The sequence below is a fragment of the Cotesia typhae genome, unplaced genomic scaffold, assembly GCF_013202065.1.
Source record: "Cotesia typhae breed Kobodo isofemale line unplaced genomic scaffold, CoteBio_Ctyphae scaffold_152, whole genome shotgun sequence".
Classification (NCBI taxonomy): Eukaryota; Metazoa; Arthropoda; class Insecta; order Hymenoptera; family Braconidae; genus Cotesia; species Cotesia typhae.
In genome coordinates this window covers 8322309-8342362 of record NW_027423776.1, presented here as the reverse complement: position 1 = coordinate 8342362, position 20054 = coordinate 8322309, and the positions used below count along the sequence as shown (strand labels likewise).

Below are 20054 nucleotides of genomic sequence, written 5' to 3'. Positions count from 1 at the left end.
AATCGTAGCCCTTTGCCCCTCAATTGCCATGTTTCCATTAAATGACTAGCGGTTTTAGTGGGTGACTATTGTATAGAACCATAGTTATAAAAATAAAAAATAATAATAAAAAAAAAAAAGTATAAATATTACAATGATTAAAAATGAATAATAAATATAATCTGAAATTTTGTAGGACTGGTTACCATGTCAGGACAGGGAAGCGGTAGCACAAGCAGCTTGATGCAAGTGCTAGGTATGCCTGTTGGCTATCAATCGATGGAGTGCGAGTCTTCACCCCGTCACTCGTCAAGCCGTCGTGTAATGACCACTGGCTATCCATCGTCAGCATCAGCCTCCATTGATGCACCCGCGTCCGGGCCAGCGTCCATACAATCAATGGACAACAATTCCCGAATACAAAGCTCTCTTGGCACTTATAATAGCCTTATACTACCTGGTATGGCACATCTACCAAACATAATGACATCCCCAATGATACCGCAACAAAATTTTTATAATTACGGTTATACTGGCACCGATACACACGGTATTATACGACAACCAGCCTCGGTAACGACGGGAAAGCAACGTGATCCTGAACGAGAAGACAGTCCCATGGTTGGCGTATGTGTCCAGCAAAGTCCGGTCGCCATACATTGAATTTATTATTTTAAATTTACATGACTAATTTTCGTCGTAATAATAATTACAAAAAAATATACATATATATACATATATCTATACATGCAAATATATGTACATGTATATATGTGTATATATATTAAATCAATTATAGGAACAATAATAATAATAATTATTATTAATAATAATGACGATAATTTATAATATTAGATAAAGAAGACGACACCTATGATATAATAAACAAATTTTTAAAAAATTAACTGGAGGAAAAAAATAAAAATTATGAAAAAAAAAAAAAAGAAGAAGAAATGAAAAGAAAACACAATGATTATTATCAAGATAATGATAATCATGATAATAATAAGAATAATAGTAATTATGAAAATAATAATAATTATAATGATTATAAAAATAATAATAATGAATTAATAATAATAATCATAGTAATAGTAATAATAATAATAATAATAATAATAATAATAATAATAATAATAATAATAATAATAAAATTATTACAATAATGTAACACACGACAGTCAGTTAGTCAATGGATTTCTTCACTGGGATTTAAATAAATAAATCCCAATTGTCAATACAATAGACGGCGTGAATTTTGCACTATGTGCTAATATAAAAAAAATTGGAGAATATTTATATAGATAAAAATTAAAAATTAAAAAATAATAAATGAAAATGAAAATTCTGAAGCTTAATAAAAACCCTGTGATGACTGAAGCAGAGGCTGCAAATGATGTTAATTACTTTTTAAATAAACAAAAAACAGCAAGTTATTTAAAAATAAATAAATTTGTCTTTTTGATATCGATTTTCTTTATTTATTAATATTGTTATAATTATTATCGTTATTTTGTTTTATCAACATGACCAGCCCATTGTTGGGCGTAAACGATAAACCCAGGGGTAAATAAGTGAAAAGAATTATCAAAGCACCGTCTGTTACGACACGGCCTATGTGAGGATGAACCCAACTGGCCTCTCGGGTCCTGCCCGATAATAATCAACCTTCACAAAGCTGATTAGTCGGTATTCATTAAGTAAATAAATGAAAAGTAATAAGAAGAAATCATCATTATTTAAAAAAAAAAAAAAAAAAAAAAAAAAAAAAAACTATTAATAAATAATCAATAATTATTAAAAAACTTGGCATCCCTAAATGTGTGGCCTAGAGAGCAAAAAAAGTGATAATTACTACTGCGTATAAATAAATTAATAAATAAATAAAAATATAACAATGTAATCATGTACTCTAATAGAGTTTTATACACGATGTCACGAATGTAATGGTTTAACTAATGTAATGGTGAAAAACAGTCACATTAAATGATAAATATTTGTACAATACACCTAGGTGAATGATCATTATTGTTATTTTGTTATTATTATTAATACTATTATTGTCATTATTTTAATTTTTATTATTACTATTAAATTAAGTATAAAAATAAAAATAAAAAAAAACAAGAAGAAAAAAAAAGAGTGCAGCTTTAGGGATTAACTTTTAATTGTGCAAAAAGATTATTATTATTATTATCATTATTATTATTTTATTATTATGATTAAATAAATGTAAACTTAAATATTATTGTTTTATTATAATCAATAAATAATATGAATTACGTAAAGAGTAAGAGTATGAGTGTGATTGGAATTTTATGTGAGAACGAGAGAAACAAATTAGGATAAGATGTCTGTGTATGGATGTATGTTTTTTTTGAGTCTCTCGTATGAATGGCGAATGGCGAAAGGGAATGGCGATGTCCTTAGCAACGCCAAATGCGAAAATCCGTTTGTTACTGAATGAAGACAAGAAACAAACTTGGGTTTGCGTGGCTTAAACAATACATATTTATACATAAAAACTAAATAAATAAATATAAATATAATACATTGATAAGAAAGTTTAAGTATACATATAATCTATTGAACAAGATTGATATAATCATACGCGAAAACCTAGATACATTATAATTAACAAATAAACAAATACACGTGTATCACATTTAAAAAAAAAAAAAAATTCATTTTTTTCTAACGCATCATCATTGATTTTAGCAGTTTATTATTTTGTCATCGCTCCGTTTATCATTACTTCCGCGATTTGAGTAGTAGTGGTAATGAAAAAAAAGAGAATTTAAAATAAAATAATAAGTGTATCGTGACTTTTATTTTTTGGTTATAATAATAATTGTAATAATTATGTGCAATGAGAAGTATAAAATATTAGTTGCCTGTGTGTTGAGTTTATAATTATTACACTTACTGATAAATTGAGCTTCCATTACTGAAGCTAATTTAAGTTTACTCACTCACACAATGTATATGCATAAGACTTACATTGTTACCTGCATTCATTATTAAATCCGATTGAATTTTCTTCAATATTTATTATCATTATTATTATTACTAATGAGAACAACAAAAACTTAGAATACAAGTTTATTTAAATATAAATTTATTCGAATAATTATCTTTAAAATTAATGATTAAGATTTCAATTAAAATTTTATATATTTTTTTTTTTGTTATTTAAAACATATTTTTTCTAAATGACTTTTTTTTTGTGCACTCACATTTTAATTTACACTTCCTTTATTACTAATTTTTGTGGAATATTGTGAAATTACTATTATTTAAATTAAATGTTGAAGCATGTTTTACCATACTCAGACTATAAAATATTTAATTGTAAAAACAAGTTTAACTTTTTTTTTTATTTTATAAAATTTACTATTGATAATAATTTATTTAATTTGTAAAATACTTTTTGACAAAATTGAATCATTAGTTTAAAAGATATTTAAATTTAAATGTTAAATAATTTGTTTTCTAATTATTTTGTAAACAAAATGAAACTTCCATTCATCTAATAAATATATATGTGCGTATGTATATGTATATTTATACATATATATTCATTGTATGTATTATATATATATATATATATATATATATATATATATATATATATATATATATATATATATATATATATATATATATATATATATATATATATATACAACGTCCGATACACTATAAAGTCTCTAGCTTAGTACCTGATGCGAATGAGTAAATCATTGTTTAATAAGCATTATTAAATAATAATAATAAATTTTTAGCAGTTGTGTTGACGATAACTAATATATGAAAAAAAGAATAAAAAAAAATTTTTAAAAAAAACCGAAAGTAAAATGTATTGTACGCATAAAATATTCTTGGTAATTTTTTCTCTTACAGTTATATATTTAGTTTTATAAAATGATACTGACAAAAAAGAATTAATAAATAATAACGCGTACAATTAAATTTTAATGAAAATGACTAGAAAATTATGACACTTTTTGTTCAATTAAAATGAAAAGATTTTTATAATTTTTTTTGTACGACAAGAATGTATATATAAGTGTAATTGTATGTATTTGCGTGAATAATTAAATATTTTCGCTCGGTTTGATTGATAAGTGCGTTAAACGAAAATAAAAAGGATATTGTGAAAACTAACAATTTTTAAACAAATTAAAAAAAAAAAAAAAAAGCTACTCAAATCAGTATAACCGACTTAACGGATGCGATGACTTTATTTGGTTATTATTATCAAAAATGATAAGCTATTCGCAGGGTGGCAATGCTAAATAAATTGTTTAAATTATAATTACTTTTAATAATTACTAATTAAAAATTAAAAACAAATAATATAATAAAATAAAAAATGTACAAGATTAAATAACAACCAATAAATAAAGTTTCACGTTATGATAAAAAAAAATGAATAACAATTTCTGGTTAAAAATAATTTAACGATTTAATTAACATACTAAATCGTTACAGTGAAGATGTTATCGAAAAATCATTTGTATATTTTCATACAAATCTATACGTCCAGCGCTGATATTTTGATCTACCGATGAAAATAATAACTACAAAAAATTTTTAAAATAAGTTTTTTTCTGGTAATTGTCGATAATATCCGTTAAGAAATAATTATACATTTATTTACTTCACGTTCATTCGAAGCTTCAGTTAATTAAATAGAAACTTAATTTTTTTAAATTCATTTTGCTTCATAGAACAATAATTATCAAAAATATAAAATTATCCATCCTTTTAATGAATTATAATCATGTACACATTTCTATAATATCTATAAATTAATAGAAATAAAATACTGAAATAATATCGTGAATTCTATACCCAAAATTCATAAAAACTATGAAGAAAAAAGTGATTTTTCTTGCGACTAATGTATATGCTTGTTGGAAAAAAAGAGACAAAAATGTAAACTATAATTATTTTTACACAATATTTGAATGGTGAGTTTGTCCTCTTGAAAGATGTAATAGTAATATCATTGACTAATAATCGCGTAATTTTATCAGCAAAAATATATATAATTCAATTAATAATAAATGTTACTAACAGTTTAACTACCGAAAATATGTAGCCAAAGTACCGTCGTTGCGTACTTATATTTCTAGGTGGTTACGAACTATATCTATTATTTAATTTTTAATTTATTTTAAAATTGTCCATATTAAATAATCATGGATAAAATATTGTAGTAATTATTATAAATTAATTATTGATAATTTTTTTTGTTTAATGAGAAATAAAAAAAAAAATTTTTTTTCTTCTCTCAAGTTCTTGTTGATCGGGTGTGTTTTAAATATATAAAAGTCCTAAATTATTTTTAACAGCAGCGTTGTTAGGGAGTTGGTTTAGTTGGTGAGAAGAAATCCCTTCAGCTGTCGACAAACGGTGAGCATGTAGCCTCTTTTTGGGGTGCCGTTAGTGAGATCAAGATTGTCGGCCAGAAGACCAAAAATGTAGAATAATATTTTTGTAAAATATAAATAATACTTTTTGTTATTAAGCTTACGGTACAAAAATTTCAGTGATATGATATTTGGGTATAGAATTAAAATTTTATTTCATATATTTAATTATTTGAGTGAATTTATTTTTTTTATTTTATACTGTTTAAATAAATTAAACAAAAAGAAGAAATTTATGCATTAATTGCTTGTCAATTTTAAATAAAAATGTAATGAAGCTCGAGTGTGTTAAAAATTGAACGTGAATAAATTCAAGATAATAAAACGAAAAAAAATAAAAGCTATTTAATCAGTCGCGACCGTAAATATAATTTAATACTTAAGCCTAAGTAAAGATTGTATTCATATTGATTTATTGAGTAGTCGAAAATTGCCAGCATTTTTTATAGATAAAGCAACAAATGAAAAAAAAATTTTTTTTTGTTTTTTAACGACGAATATAAAATACATCACACTACACTTTTGTAAATATGCATCTTTCACTGTCTTCGAATCGATAATAGTTTGCGCGTTATTTATTTTTTTTTTTTTTATGAAGTATATTAATTGAATACAAATTTTTAATAATATCAATGATAAAAATACTTAAACAATTTTGACTGTTATAAAAAAAAAAAATAAAAGTAATTTTTGGTGTTTGGTAATTACCTCAAGAACGTGCCGTGGCCAGATAAATTAATAAAAATGCTAAAATAAGTTTCTTAACGTCATGTGTAAAAAAATTGTGTTCACAAAAAAAACTATTACTATAATATGACTGAATATGCCCTGATTCGCTATTATTAATATACGATTATTTCATATTGAGAATAAAAATAAAAATAATAATAATAAAATAATAAAAATACTGCATAAGCGATTTTTCTCGTTGAAGTATCGTTACATCATTGATAATTGTTTCAGGGCTAAAATAAAAACTGTAATGAGTACATGTGCTGAAAATGAATTAATAAAATAAACCCAGACAAGTTATTAAAAATGAAACTGAAAATAATAATAATAATAATAATAATAATAATAATAATAATAATAACATTTTAAAAATGAAACCTTCGACGTGTGAAGATAATATAAAAATAAAAATTGTATCTAATAACCTGTATACATTGACATTATAATTATTATTGTGATTATTATATACAATACTGGAATTAAGAATTTGAAACGATATTACATAAGATTAATAATAAACAAATGCATCTTTATCTTTGTTGCATGAGTTTATTTTTTTGTTTTCTTCTTTTCTTTATTATAAATCTGTATAAAAATATTAACTATGCCTTATTTTATATATTTCATTATTTATTTATTTAATAATAACTATATAAATATAAATTTATGTATATGTATATATATAAAAATATAAATATATATTTTTATATATATACATGTATATATTTGCTCACCGAAAAATTTTCATTATAACCATAATAGAATTTTTTGCTATTTATTGATAACATAGTATTGATAACAATATAGTAAATAATAAAAAAGATAAAAATTTGAATAAAAAAAAATTGCCGCTTTTTTTAAATTTATTTAAATATTACCTTATGTGCGTAAATTGTCATTTTGGGATTTCTCTACTATCGGTATTAAGAGTAATTTACATCAAGTAATTTACAGAGAGCGTATGATTCGTGTACACAATCTTCAATAGACTTTTTTCCGGGGGTGGTCTCCTTTTCGCATAGATGAACACTTTCCGAATGGTCATTTGACCGAAAAGACGAAATCCACGTCGCCATCTATAGAAAATTTTTTTATCCTCCTTGACGAGATCCGACGAGACAAATCTCGACAGGACATTATCCGAAAATCGTATCGACATTTTCATAAATGGAATTTACTAGAATAGTACTTATCCGAAAAGACAAAATCCGAATCGTAATTAACCGAAAATTTTTATATCCTCTTGATAATAATCCGAAATGACAACTTCGGATTGGACACTATCCGAAAATTTGCTCCAATGATAAGGAAAAGACTTTATTATCGATCCACAAGTTTATGCAGGCGATAATGTAAATTTCTAACGATAATGAATAAAATTTTTAAATCGTGTAACACGATTGTAAATCAAAGTGATCCACGACTAATAGTATATGAATTAAATTACAATTAAGAAATATTCGAATTAGTTTACTTGAAAATGTATAGCCCATCATTTTGAAAAGATTACCAGATTAATTGTTAGTAGAGTGTAAAGATTGTTCCATCGAATGGATACGTAAATACATGAGAATTTATTTTTTTAATATTTTTTCTTTAAATTAAAAATTTTTAATTTATATTTTTTACTATATGCGAAGATTATAAAAACCGTTTCCGTAATGATTAATTCCCAACAGGAAATTTGCATATCGTGGAAATTTTTACTTAATTATTTTATTATAATTTGAGTCCATAAATTACATTATAATTTTACGTCATTAAAAAATCAATAATTGATGTGAAATTATCAAAATATTTATAAAAGTTTTAAACCGTTTTATTTTATAATTTGAAAACATGAATAAATTTTATAAATAAATCATTGTTTAATTTCTTATTTTTTTCAAATCATATCGTTAATGATTTGAATTATTTTTATTAAAATTGCAGTAATTATTTAAAATAATAACATTATTAATAATAACAATTGTCAATAATATCAGAAAATTTATCATAATTATACGTGAGGGATTCTATTTTGATAGTTAATTTGTTTGGTAATTCAGTTTTTGATAATAAATAATTTAATTATTTAAACGTAATTTAAGGCGAAACTATAATCGATCGATCCAAGCACATAAACAAATCGTATTTTTCACATTAATACATACTTTATATATAAATTACCTTTTGTCTATTTTCAAATGTATTAAGATATAATGAAATTATAAATAATTTTCTTTTTTTCCAAGCATTTGAAAGTAGGATGAGCGCGCATCATCATCGTGCTGAGAGCACATGCATATTAGTCTTTTTTTTTTTTATGTAAAGAATGCATTATAATTATTTTTATTTTTCATTAAATGACAAATTAGCTGTTAAAGATACATTATAAAAGTATATGTTACTATTTTTAAATTTTGGCATATTTAAGTCTGCTGTAATATTAAATTTATTATTTCATTATTATATAGGAGATATATTTATGGGAACATATATATTGTTTTATTTATTTAATTTAGAACTTTTTTACTTTAATTTTATTTCTACACTATGTAGACTTATGTTATAGTTTACTTTTTTATATATTATGCAAAACTGACAGTCATGAAGAATAACTGGACAATCGTGCATAATTGATGTATATTGTTACATACAAGCAGTAATAAAATACTCATGCATTAAATCATTTTTATAATATTAAATTTTTCTATTATTTGTAAATAGTTTCTACATTATCTGCTGTTTATTTTACTGAGCAGGAAAAGAAAGTTTCTTCATTATCTACTGTTCTTTGCTGCATTAAATTTTCGGAGTGTCCATTCGGGAATTATCATTTCGGATTATTACAAGGAGGATATAAAAATTTTCGGTTGATTACGATACGAATTTTGTCTTTTCGGATAAATACTATTCTAGTAAATTCCATTTATGAAAATGTCGATATGACTTTCGGATAATGTCCTGTCGAGATTTGTCTCGTCAAATCATGTCAAGGAGGATAAAAAAATTTTCTATAGATGGCGACGTGGATTTCGTCTTTTCAGTCAAATGACCATTCGGAAAGTGTTCATCTATGCGAAAAGGAGACCACCCTTTTTCGGCAACAATTTTTGTCGCTCATGAAAATACCGCTTTACTGCAGTAAAGCGTACTTGAAAGTTTTTTAATGCTCAATAGTCTTTGCAATGCCTCAGATTATCAGTAAAGTTTAATTTTTAGTAATATATAAATAATTTTTTTAATTATTTGCATATTTTATTTCTCGTGACTGTTTTATTAGTTATCAATTATAACTATTATTAAAATTTTTATTTTATTAAATTATGACATAATAATAATAATTAATTGATTATTATTTTTATTAAATTGAGTATTTTATTTATTTAATGAAAGAAAATAAATTAAGCTGTAAAAATGAGTTTTTCAGTTAAAAAAACAGGAGGTAGAATGTGGCATGAAGCACGAAAACAAGAAAAGAAAATTCGTGGTATGCTTGTTGACTATCGGAGACGTGCTGAACGTCGTCGTGATTACTATGAAAAAATTGTAAGTATTTTAAAATCCATTAAATGATACCTTATGTCACTTTATGTATTTATTTTTCATTTATTTTAGAAATCTGACCCAACACAATTTCTTCAATTGCACGGAAGACCGTGTAAAATTCATTTGGATGCCGCGATTGCTGCTGCTGGAGATAGTCCGGCTAACATGTAAATAATAATAATTATTATTATATTATTGCTCTAATTAGGTCTAAATTCTTCTATAATTAATTTTAATCAGGATTTTTTAGACCAAAATAATGTTATGTTTTTTATTTTATTTATTTTAACATGCATATTATCCTGATTTAAATTAATTAATAATAGTTATAACATTTATCAGTCTCTTGATTTAAAAATTTATTGAAGAAATAATTATAACATATATGTATATTTTTTTTTATTGATAGGATGCCATGGCAGGGTCATGATGACAATTTGATTGATAGATTCGATGTTAGAGCACATCTTGATTGGATACCAGAGCCACCAAACTCGGTTGACATTGATGTACCATTAACGAGTGAAGATAGACATATTAATTATGAACGTTATCGTATTATTGTTCAAAATGAGTTTTTAGGAGGTAATTAATTTAAACAAGCACATTCCATACATTAACCTTCAAGTTTTATGTTTCTCTCTACTGTATATTAGTTGAATTAAAATTAATGCCTAACATAAATTTACATAATACTTATTATAGTTATAATTTTATTGATTTTCAGTTACTGAAGAAAAATTTTTACATCAAATTCATTTAGAAGAACAGTTTGGGTCATCAACTAAACCCGAATTTTTGAAAGATAAGAAGAAATCAAGTAATAATGCTGCTATTGGTTATAATTATGAGACAGATGAACCAATACAAGAAACCGCTAAACCAGATTTGAATTCAATTGATGAAAAAGCTGATGATGAAGACAGTGATATTGATTTAGGTATTATTAATTCTTATAATTATAGTTATTGCTATAAATTATTTATTTAAAATTAATTATTATTAATTTATGATATTCAAATAGATATATGTGTGGATGTATCACAAATTGAACCATCTCAGGCGCACGAGATGAATCAAGTTGCTCAAAAATATGGTTTAATCGGGGCCGACTATTTTAGTTTTTTAACCCAAGACTTTGAAGAAGCGGAATCCTTGAGGCAAGCACGTAAACAAGAAGAAGAAAAAGCTATGTATTCAGGAAGACGTTCGCGACGTGAACGTCGAGCATTTAGAGAAAAAAAAATGATTGGGCGAGTTATGAGTCCACCTAGGTAATTATAAATTTAATAATTATAATTTAATTGACATCTTATTATATTTTTTCAGTTAATTTATAATTAGCAACAAATAATACAAATAATAACAATTAATAAATTATTATGTTTGTAGTTACGCAGCGCGAGAAAGTCCTGAGTACAATCCTTATCGAAAATCATCATCTAAATCACGTTCACGTTCGGTTTCTCCAGCCAATACTGGACAGATTACTTACATCACAAGTTTTGGTGGTGAAGAAGAAACTCATGGCAGTAGTTCACAAATAACACCATCGAGTACTAAGAAAATAAACTACTCTCACTTGAGACGAAAAGGATCAGAAAGTCCGAATTTTAATGAAAGGACTATCAGTCGAAGATCTGTCAAGTCTAGATCAAGAAGTCGCTCGAGGTCTAGAAATAGGTCTACACGATTTTATCGTTCGCGAGACAAACGAATCAGTGATTCTCGGTCTAGGTTGGTTTATTGCTGTTTTTTAAATAAAAATTGAATTGAATTGAACTAAATGAAAAAAATTTTTATTTCTTAGGTCAAGGAGACAACGATCTAGACCCAGAAGAAGATCAAGATCACGAAGTCGATTACGTCGTGATCGAAGCAGACACCGTAGAAGTGCGAGCACCTCACGCTCACGATCTCGGTCTCGATCCCGGTCCCGATCACGATCACGCGGTCGTAGATCAAGAACCTCATCTTCGAGTAAATACTCACGCTCAAGGTCTAAATCAAAATCACATTCTCGTTCGCCAGGTAACCATCGTAAGATGCGATATTCTAAATCGAAGTCAAGGTCTAGATCGAGGACAAAATCCCCCGTGAGATCGAGGTCAAGGTCTAAAAGTCGAAATAGCGTGGGTAAAAGATCGAGAAGTGTGGAAAATAAAACATCGTTGCCAAGGTACTGATTTTTTTTTTTTTTTATTTATTGTTGTTAGATGAATTAAAAAATTTTTTTATACTAAATTTTCTATTTTATTTATTTTAAGGTATTATGGTCGTCGAGGAAAATCCTCTAGCTTAGAACTTGAACTTTCCGATAATGAAGATAAAAATAATCATAATACAGCACTTAAATCCACGAGTATAAATACAAACACGTAAGTATAGAGTAAAAATTTTTAATTAAGAATATCTTCTGTCGATAGTTTGAATATAAATATTATTTTGATTTCAGAAACAAGCCAAAAGCAGGGCTAAGTACAAATTCTGGTGGCGGACACAAAGTCAGTAAGAACCGTAACGCTTTTTTAGACAATTATTAAAAACACTGATTAATGACTGAAAATTTTTAATACGATAGTTGAAAGTATTTTTGATATTAATATAAAAAAAGAAAAATTATTTTTTTATAAAGCAATCGACAGATGTCATCAAATCATATGTTTAATATTACATTATATTTTTATTTATTTTTATTTTATTTATATATAAAATTAAGTAAAAATTAATAAGCCGTAGTTTAATGAATATTGAGTCTAAAATTTATTCAACAAATACATTTATAAAAATTACTTGTTGAATTAAATTAGCATTGGAATTATTTGAAATAAAAAATGGATTATTTTTCTCAATTTTCTTTGATTTTTCAGCCGGTAAAAATTACACCCCAAGAGCGGCTTAAGAAAAAAATGCAAACTTTACTAAACCGCCAATGTAAGTCTATTCAACAAAATGGAAAAATTATTCATTATTTAAGTTCAGAGCATTAAAATGGAAGGGATAATTTTTAATTTACAGTCAGAGCAGATAAAAAAGCTGAACAAGCACGAATCGAAAAAATGGAGCAACAAAGACAGGATCGTGAAGATGAAATTCGAGAAATGTCTTTAAAGCTTCGTAGAAAGTATGCTTATCAAAATAATTAATTACTTATTAATTAGTTGTTGAACTAAAATATTAATCACAAGAATTTTTTTTTAAATAGACAAAGAGAAAGACGACATCGTTATGAAGGCCATAGTACGGATTCACGATCTTCTGTTTCAAGATCACCGAGTCCTGGTCGAAGCCCTCGACATTCATCTAGTCGGCGTGATCGAAGAGATCGTGATTTACGTGACACAAAAAACGATAATGATAGAGAAAGAGATAGACGAGATAGAGATTCTAGTAGGCAAGAATCGAGGAGACGTTATAGAGATAGTTCGCCTCGTTCTTTAAGTCCCCGTAGTAGTCGGTAAAAGATAAATTTTTATAATTAGACAAAATACTCAACTTGCTGACATTGGACTTAAAAAATAAATTGATCAAGAGTATTTTAGACATTTTATTAATTAACAAACGTCGTAAATAAAATTTTTTTTCGATTGTCAAGGGGCAGAACCAGCGTAAAACATCCTAAAAAAACGGCCATTTTTGGGAATTGAAATAAAAAAATTTCTGTATGAATTTTTAAAAAGTTTAAGGGTATATTAAGGTATTACCTATCGAAATATGAGAAAAATCGATTTTTTGAAAATTTTACACTGTTTGTGCCGCTTAATTATCGAATAACATGTCTAAATACCCCTGGTCATCGTATTTACAATCAAATAATTTTATTATAATCGATTTTATTTTTTTTTTTTCAGAGGCTTGGTTGATTATTAACTTTTTATACAAAATGCACAATCTTCCATCCGATTATTAATAAAATAATGTAACAAATGAAATGTTAAAATTAACAATTATAATATATATTAGCTAGATTTAAAAAAATTTCTAAATTAATATCTGTCTTCTCTAATAATTGTTATTGATAATATATATCATTGAAGTGTTTGCGCATTTCGTTACACGTCTGTGGTGATTGTTATTTATTATTTCTGCAACGTTTCATATTTATAAAACAATTTTCCAATAAATATGTTTATTATAATCAATTACTAATTTTCAATCATTATTTTTTTTTCTTTCAAGTTTTATTTTTAAGTTTTTGCATTTATCCATCCATAAAAATATTAATTCTTAAGTATGTTCTCAAGAGAATAATATCTTGACGTAAGATATGTGATAATATTTAATTATCAAGTTCTTATTATGAAACTATTAAAGTAAGGATCAAAATTATATACATTTGTAATAAAGGCTTCGAGATAACAAGACTTATCCGTACAATGGTCATAAAATTTGGAGTTTTAACAAGTAATATTAAAAATTTTATTTTTTACTCAAATTACTCATTATTATTTAATTAAAAAATATACAAAATATTTTTTTATATTTATTTATTAATAATTACTTTGTTAAATAATATTTATTTGAGGTTAAACACTTGTTTATTTTTTTTTTTTTTTTACTTTATTAATAACAATTGCAAATTATTGAATTATTTCAGTTAGTGACACATGTGCAGATGACCCTATCAAAGATAAAAGTGGATTAGAATTACGAAATCTGATTGAAAATCCAGATAGTGAAATTAATAATGTTTTTAAAGGACAAGTTTTGGAGTATAAAATCATACCGGATAATGAAGATAAAATAATGGTAAAATTTTTAATTATTTATCCAGAAAATAGCAACTTCAATTCTATGAGAATTAATTTAGCAAATACTTATTAATTTTTAGAATTTTTTAACAAATAAATAATAAAAAAAATTTACATCTAGAAATTTAAAAAAATTATAAATGCAATTTTTTAAAAATAGTTTTTCAAAAAAGATTTATTTGTTAAATAAAATTAAAAAATAGTCAAGAGTTAACTTTAAATGTCATAATTTTTTTTCATTTAGAAAATATTAAAGCAATGGTCAGATAAGCTGAAAATAAATGTTATTTTAACAACTGGTGGAACGGGTTTTTCTGCAAGAGATAATACACCAGAAGCGACTAAAAAAGTTATTGAAAAAGAGGCCCCCGGGCTTTCAATTGCTATGCTAAATTTTAGTTTAAAAATCACACCACTAGCCGTGTTATCAAGGTAATAAAAAGATAATTAACAAGATAAGTACTTACACTTGTCGATTATCAGAAATTAAAATCTAATTAATTATTTTTATTTACTTTGACTAGAGGTGTTTGTGGTATTCGTAAAGAAACACTCATCATAAATCTTCCCGGTTCGCCAAAAGCTGCCAAAGAAAATTTATTAGCTATAGTGAAAACTATCCCACATGCTGTTGATTTAATTATAAATAATAAAAACAATGTAATTAAAACACACGAAGAAGTCCAGAGAGCCAAGATCAAGCACGAATGTTCGCATGCAAACCATCCCGACGATTCAGTAAGTTGATAAAAATAATCACCAGTTAACTGATAAAATAAAAAAATTTTATTTTTAAGTTTAAGGTAGAAAATGTTGCCAATCGTCTTCGTATATCTCCATGGCCAATGATTTCTATGAAAGAAGTAGCAGAAATATTTAATAACATAAGTTGGAATAATAAAACTGAAACACTGGACTTGTGGAAATGTCACGGAAGAATTTTAAGCAAAGATATTTTTTCTCTTTGTGACTTGCCGCCTTTTCCTGCTTCTATTAAAGACGGATACGCGGTGATTGCTAGTGATGGTGATGGTTTAAGACATGTATTATGTGGACTAGAGGCTGGAGATACGGTAAAATTATTTTGTCTTGAAAATATTCTTATTATAAATTAAGTAATACATAAATTTTTTTTTAATAAAATTCAGCTAGGCTCAGTGAAACTGAGTAGCGGTTTTTGTGTTAGAATAAACACTGGAGCACCGGTACCAGATTACGCAAATGCTGTTGTTCAAGTAGAAGATACTATGCTAATATCAACAAATGAATTAAATGAAGAAACAGAAATAGAAATTTTGGTTAAGCCTTCAAAGGGGCAAGACATTCGTCCAATTGCTAGCGACATACGAAAAGACGAATTAGTATTGAGTAAATTTACTAAAATTGGAGCTGCTGAATTGGGAATTTTAGCAAGTTGCGGATATTCTAAAGTTCAAGTTACTAAAGTTCCTGTAATTGGGATTTTATCAACTGGAAATGAACTACAAACAGCTGGAGAAATTCTAAAACCTGGGCATGTCTACGATAGTAATAAAATTACTCTTGTGATGTTACTGAAAGAATATGGTTACGATTCGATTGATTTGGGAATTGCTCGGGACGAGTAAGTTCACTAAAATACTGCAAATAAATATTGGTAATTATTTACAAGTGGGTTCAAACCCATTTTGGACCGTGCCTAGGTGAAAAATTAACATTTTCAAATTTTTATTTCTTGATTCTTGAATTTATAAATTTTTTTGAAAATTTGTTAAAATTGTGGTCATCAACTTTTTTTTTTAATTATTTATTTTTTTTTTGTATTTAAAAAAAAAAAACTTCATTCAAAAAAATAAAAATTAAAATGGTGGATCCCACTTGTAAATAATTACCCAAATATATAATTTTTGTTTTACAATTATTAATTATGCTCATATTTTTTTTTTAGCGAGAGTATCATGATGAAAATTATCAGTGATGCTTTCGACAAAGTGGATGTTCTTATAACCACAGGTTCTTTGTCGATGGGTGACCGTGATTTGATAAAACCAATTTTAACTCAAGTTTTTGGTGCTAAAATACATTTTGGAAGAGTTAACATGAAGCCAGGAAAACCTACGACATTTGTAACTTGTGTTTATAATAATATAAATAAATATATCGTATGCTTACCAGGCAATCCGGTTTCCGCAACAGTCACAGCACATCTATTTGCCGTTCCCCTGATTAACAGGTTGTCCGGTAATTATTCAAAGCCGACGATCGTTCAAGCTCAAGTAATTTTATTTTTTATTTTTTAAAGAAATAAATGCAATTAAATAATTGTAGTAATATTTGCTTTGTTTTTTATCGTAGGTTTCTTCTTCGTATAAACTTGATCCTCGGCCAGAGTACGCCCGAGTTATTTTACAGTGGTCAGATCCAGAAAAAATTCCAGTGGCTTATAGTACGGGTAATCAAATAAGTAGCAAATTACTCAGTTGCAAACATGCTAATGCATTACTCATGCTACCTGGACGAACTGATGAATGTAAAGATGTCAAAGAAGGCGAGTCTGTACCAGCTATGCTTCTTGGCTTCGATTAAATCGATTTTTAATATATATCATTCAAATTTCATTCCTCTAACTATACATTAAATAAAAAAAGGGTGCGTGTACTTATGTACACGTGTAAGAAGTTATACTTCTTTGGCATAATAATTTTAATAGTTTTTTAATACTTTTAACATTTAAAAAAAAATAGTTTTTGATTGTATGCAAATAATTAATTACAATAAAATAATCCAAGACTGGAAAAGGAGTTATTATAGTCAATAAAGTTCAGTTTACATTTGAAAAATTAAATAAATAAATATTTATTATTATTCTCTTACATTAAGTGTAACATAAATTCTATTATTATTCGAATGTTGTTTTTAAATTATGTTTATTATTATTAATTATTAATTATTTTATTATATTATTCACTCAATTTAATAATAAATATTTAAATTTGATGTTCAATTTTAATTTTTTATCACAAATTTTTCACTTAATGTTTTATTAAATTTATTTATTTTTTTTTTTAAATATTAAATAATTAATAATAAATATTTAACGTTAATAATTTAATAATATTTAGTATGAATTATATTAAATAATAATTTTGTCATTTATATTACTAAATAATACATACAGATAGAGTTAATCTAAATTGTATTGGAGCACTTAGGAAGGTTGATGAGCACAGTTTTTTCACAAATATTTTCTAATATTAATTAGTATTGATTTAAATATTTAATTCAAATCACTTCTGATTATAATTCAGACGCACATATAAATTCGCACTTGTATAATGAAAACAAAATGATAACACGTGTTTTAAATGTAGAAACTCAAAGCATGTGGATAAATAATATAAATATAAATACACAGTGAACACAAGCGGCGTGCGTGCCAACATGCGCCACTAATAGAGGTTCTATTTCTGTTTTGTTGGTAGCATTTTTTCCTCAACTTAGGGTATGTTCCGATAACCTCCCTGAATTTGGCACCAAAAAATAAATTTTTTTAACTTTTATTTAAACAATCCGATTGTCCGTCGTTTGTCCGTCAATGTCCGATGTAATTGTTTATTTGTCCGATAATTGTTTATTTATAAACAATTAAACAAATTTTTACTTACAAAATAGCACTTTCTTTATCAAATCGATTAGTTTTTTTTTTTCATTTGATCGGTAATTATTTTTTATTGATTGTCCGATCAATATTTTTATTTGTCCGATTGTTTTTCTATTTTTAATTAATTTTTTTGTGAAATTAATTTTAAATACGTAATTGTTATTGCGCATGCGCGAAAGTATATGACGTTACAGCAGGGACCGCCATATTTATTTTTATCTACTAATTTAACTGAGTAGTTTTTTCTATTTTTTATCAATGGAGAGGTACCTAAACAAGGAGCTTTACCCTCCATTATGGAGGGTAAAGGTAAGGATATATATCTATGTTGATGTTAATTAGACTAAACCGAAAAAAGTGTAACTAAATAGGTTAATATTTTTCTCATTTTTAAAGATTTATTAAAAAAGTAACATTACATATATTATAAAAAGTATATTAAAATATATTGTGAGTTGAAATAAAAAAATATAAGCCTGATGAAATTTAAAAAGATATTATTACTTTTCCTCATTTATTTTTTTTTAATAAATTAGCAGAATTCACTATATTGTGCAGATATTGAAAGAAACAACAAATTAGCTGTAAAATGTACAATTTTTTTTTTCATATAAATCGATTTCAAACTTTGCTTCTTTACATCGATGTGCAAAGTTTTATTTTTATTTTACTGGAATGTATGTATGAGTAAAGTTTTAAATTTATAGATTATTGTTTATAAAATTCTTTAACCTTTCTCTTTTCTCCATTCCAGCAACTTTCATGTCATTGTTTAGTTCTATATCTACATCCATCACTGGAATTTCATGATTTACAAGTATTGGAATGTCGATCAAATCATTTCTCATGATGCAAATGTTGTACAAAATACAACAAGCAATTACGTAGTAGGGTATTAAATCCGTTCTTGTAAATGGCAGTTTATCCAACAAACTACGAAATCTTCCTTTCAATGATGCGTTTGCTCGTTCTATCATCATACGAGCACTTGAATGTTTTTTGTTGTATTGCAACAAATCTTCGTGAAAGTTTCCATTATTTCGGTAAGGTACCATTATACAAGGTTGAATACTGTAAGCCTTGTCTCCTAACAAATGAGTATCGTCAGGAAAAAATTCAGGTGTGCAATAATTTTGTAAATTTGACAGTCGAAAAACACGAGCGTCATGAACTGAGCCTGCCTGACCACAGTACGCATGAATAATTTTTAATTTATGATCACATACTAGCTGTAATTATAACATAAAGTTTGTTTCAATGAATTTAATAAATATTAAGTTCATCAATATAAAATTCAATGTTTTAAAAACCTGACTTTGAATAGAATGAAATCCTTTGCGGTTAATATAGCTAGCATGGTACTCTTTGGGCTGAGCGATTCTTATGTGTGTTCCATCAATCGCTCCCAATACATTCGGAAATCCGTACTTTCAAAATATATGATTAGATGTTATCCTGGCTTCTTCACGTGTAGGCCATTTTATGTAGACAGGTAGATAATTATATATTGATTTAACTACTTTCCAAACAGTTCTCCAAGCTGTTGCTTTTCCGACATCGAAACGATCACATACCGATCTGTGAAATTAATAAAATAGTAAGCTAAGATAAAAGACCTATACTGGACCACGTACCAGTACCGGAACATTCCATGCATTTGTATATCTATATTTGTGAATATAGATATACAAATACATTGAGTGTTCCGGAATTGGTACATGATCCGGTATTGGGTTTTTTACCTTATTCTATTGAATATCAATTTTTAATTTTTTAAAGATTTCGAGAATAGAAATAAAGGAATGTGAATAATGTACGTGTAAGAATCTGGTGTTGCCATGGTCCAAATACTCAGAAGAAGCTGTTTTTCGACAGCAATAGGATGTCGGCCAAAATGAACAGATTGTTTTTGTAAGTCGGGTCCGAGTAAATTTATAAGAAACTCGAAAGTATCGCGTCTCATACTACAATTGATTTAGAAAT

The 20054-nt window shown here is 26.2% G+C and overlaps 3 protein-coding genes across 4 annotated transcripts in view; all 3 read left to right on the top strand.

Moving 5' to 3' along the window:
• Mnb (minibrain) overlaps positions 1-1994 on the top strand; it is a 36155-nt gene extending 34161 nt beyond the window's left edge. The window contains exon 9 of the mRNA XM_074255699.1: positions 176-1994. Coding sequence (XP_074111800.1) covers positions 176-642 — 467 coding nt within the window. The 3' untranslated portion in view covers positions 643-1994. The remainder of the gene's footprint in view (positions 1-175) is intronic.
• Positions 1995-9312: 7318 nt separating this feature from the next.
• Positions 9313-13825, top strand: LOC141535864 (CLK4-associating serine/arginine rich protein). 2 transcript variants are annotated; one of them, XM_074256025.1, is made up of 13 exons: positions 9317-9680; positions 9750-9847; positions 10090-10265; positions 10408-10620; positions 10705-10954; positions 11073-11417; positions 11491-11859; positions 11948-12058; positions 12136-12184; positions 12551-12614; positions 12699-12804; positions 12886-13137; positions 13532-13825. In XM_074256025.1, the coding sequence occupies exons 1-13, from the start codon at positions 9549-9551 to the stop codon at positions 13548-13550; spliced, it is 2184 nt and encodes a 727-aa protein (XP_074112126.1). In that variant the 5' UTR covers positions 9317-9548; the 3' UTR covers positions 13551-13825. The 2 variants fall into 2 exon arrangements, with proteins under 2 accessions (XP_074112127.1, XP_074112126.1); XM_074256026.1 differs by lacking the exons at positions 12886-13137; positions 13532-13825 and having other exon boundaries at positions 9313-9680; positions 12136-12188.
• Positions 13826-13948: 123 nt separating this feature from the next.
• Cin (Molybdenum cofactor synthesis protein cinnamon) lies at positions 13949-17092 on the top strand. Its single transcript, XM_074256027.1, has 8 exons — positions 13949-14084; positions 14278-14429; positions 14676-14863; positions 14956-15169; positions 15229-15504; positions 15580-16034; positions 16359-16686; positions 16766-17092. The coding sequence occupies exons 1-8, from the start codon at positions 14057-14059 to the stop codon at positions 16994-16996; spliced, it is 1872 nt and encodes a 623-aa protein (XP_074112128.1). The 5' UTR covers positions 13949-14056; the 3' UTR covers positions 16997-17092.
• The last annotated feature ends 2962 nt before the right edge of the window (positions 17093-20054 follow it).

Excerpts from the sequence above, each read along its gene's own strand:
- LOC141535864 (XM_074256025.1), top strand. The coding sequence starts at position 9,549 with ATGAGTTTTTCAGTTAAAAAAACAGGAGGTAGAATGTGGCATGAAGCA. Across the intron at positions 12,059-12,135 it reads ACGAGTATAAATACAAACAC|AAACAAGCCAAAAGCAGGGC; the intron begins GTAAGTATAGAG and ends TTTTGATTTCAG. Across the intron at positions 12,805-12,885 it reads TCTTTAAAGCTTCGTAGAAA|ACAAAGAGAAAGACGACATC; the intron begins GTATGCTTATCA and ends TTTTTTAAATAG.
- Cin (XM_074256027.1), top strand. The coding sequence starts at position 14,057 with ATGGTCATAAAATTTGGAGTTTTAACAA. Across the intron at positions 16,035-16,358 it reads TTGGGAATTGCTCGGGACGA|CGAGAGTATCATGATGAAAA; the intron begins GTAAGTTCACTA and ends TTTTTTTTTTAG. Across the intron at positions 16,687-16,765 it reads CGACGATCGTTCAAGCTCAA|GTTTCTTCTTCGTATAAACT; the intron begins GTAATTTTATTT and ends TTTTTATCGTAG.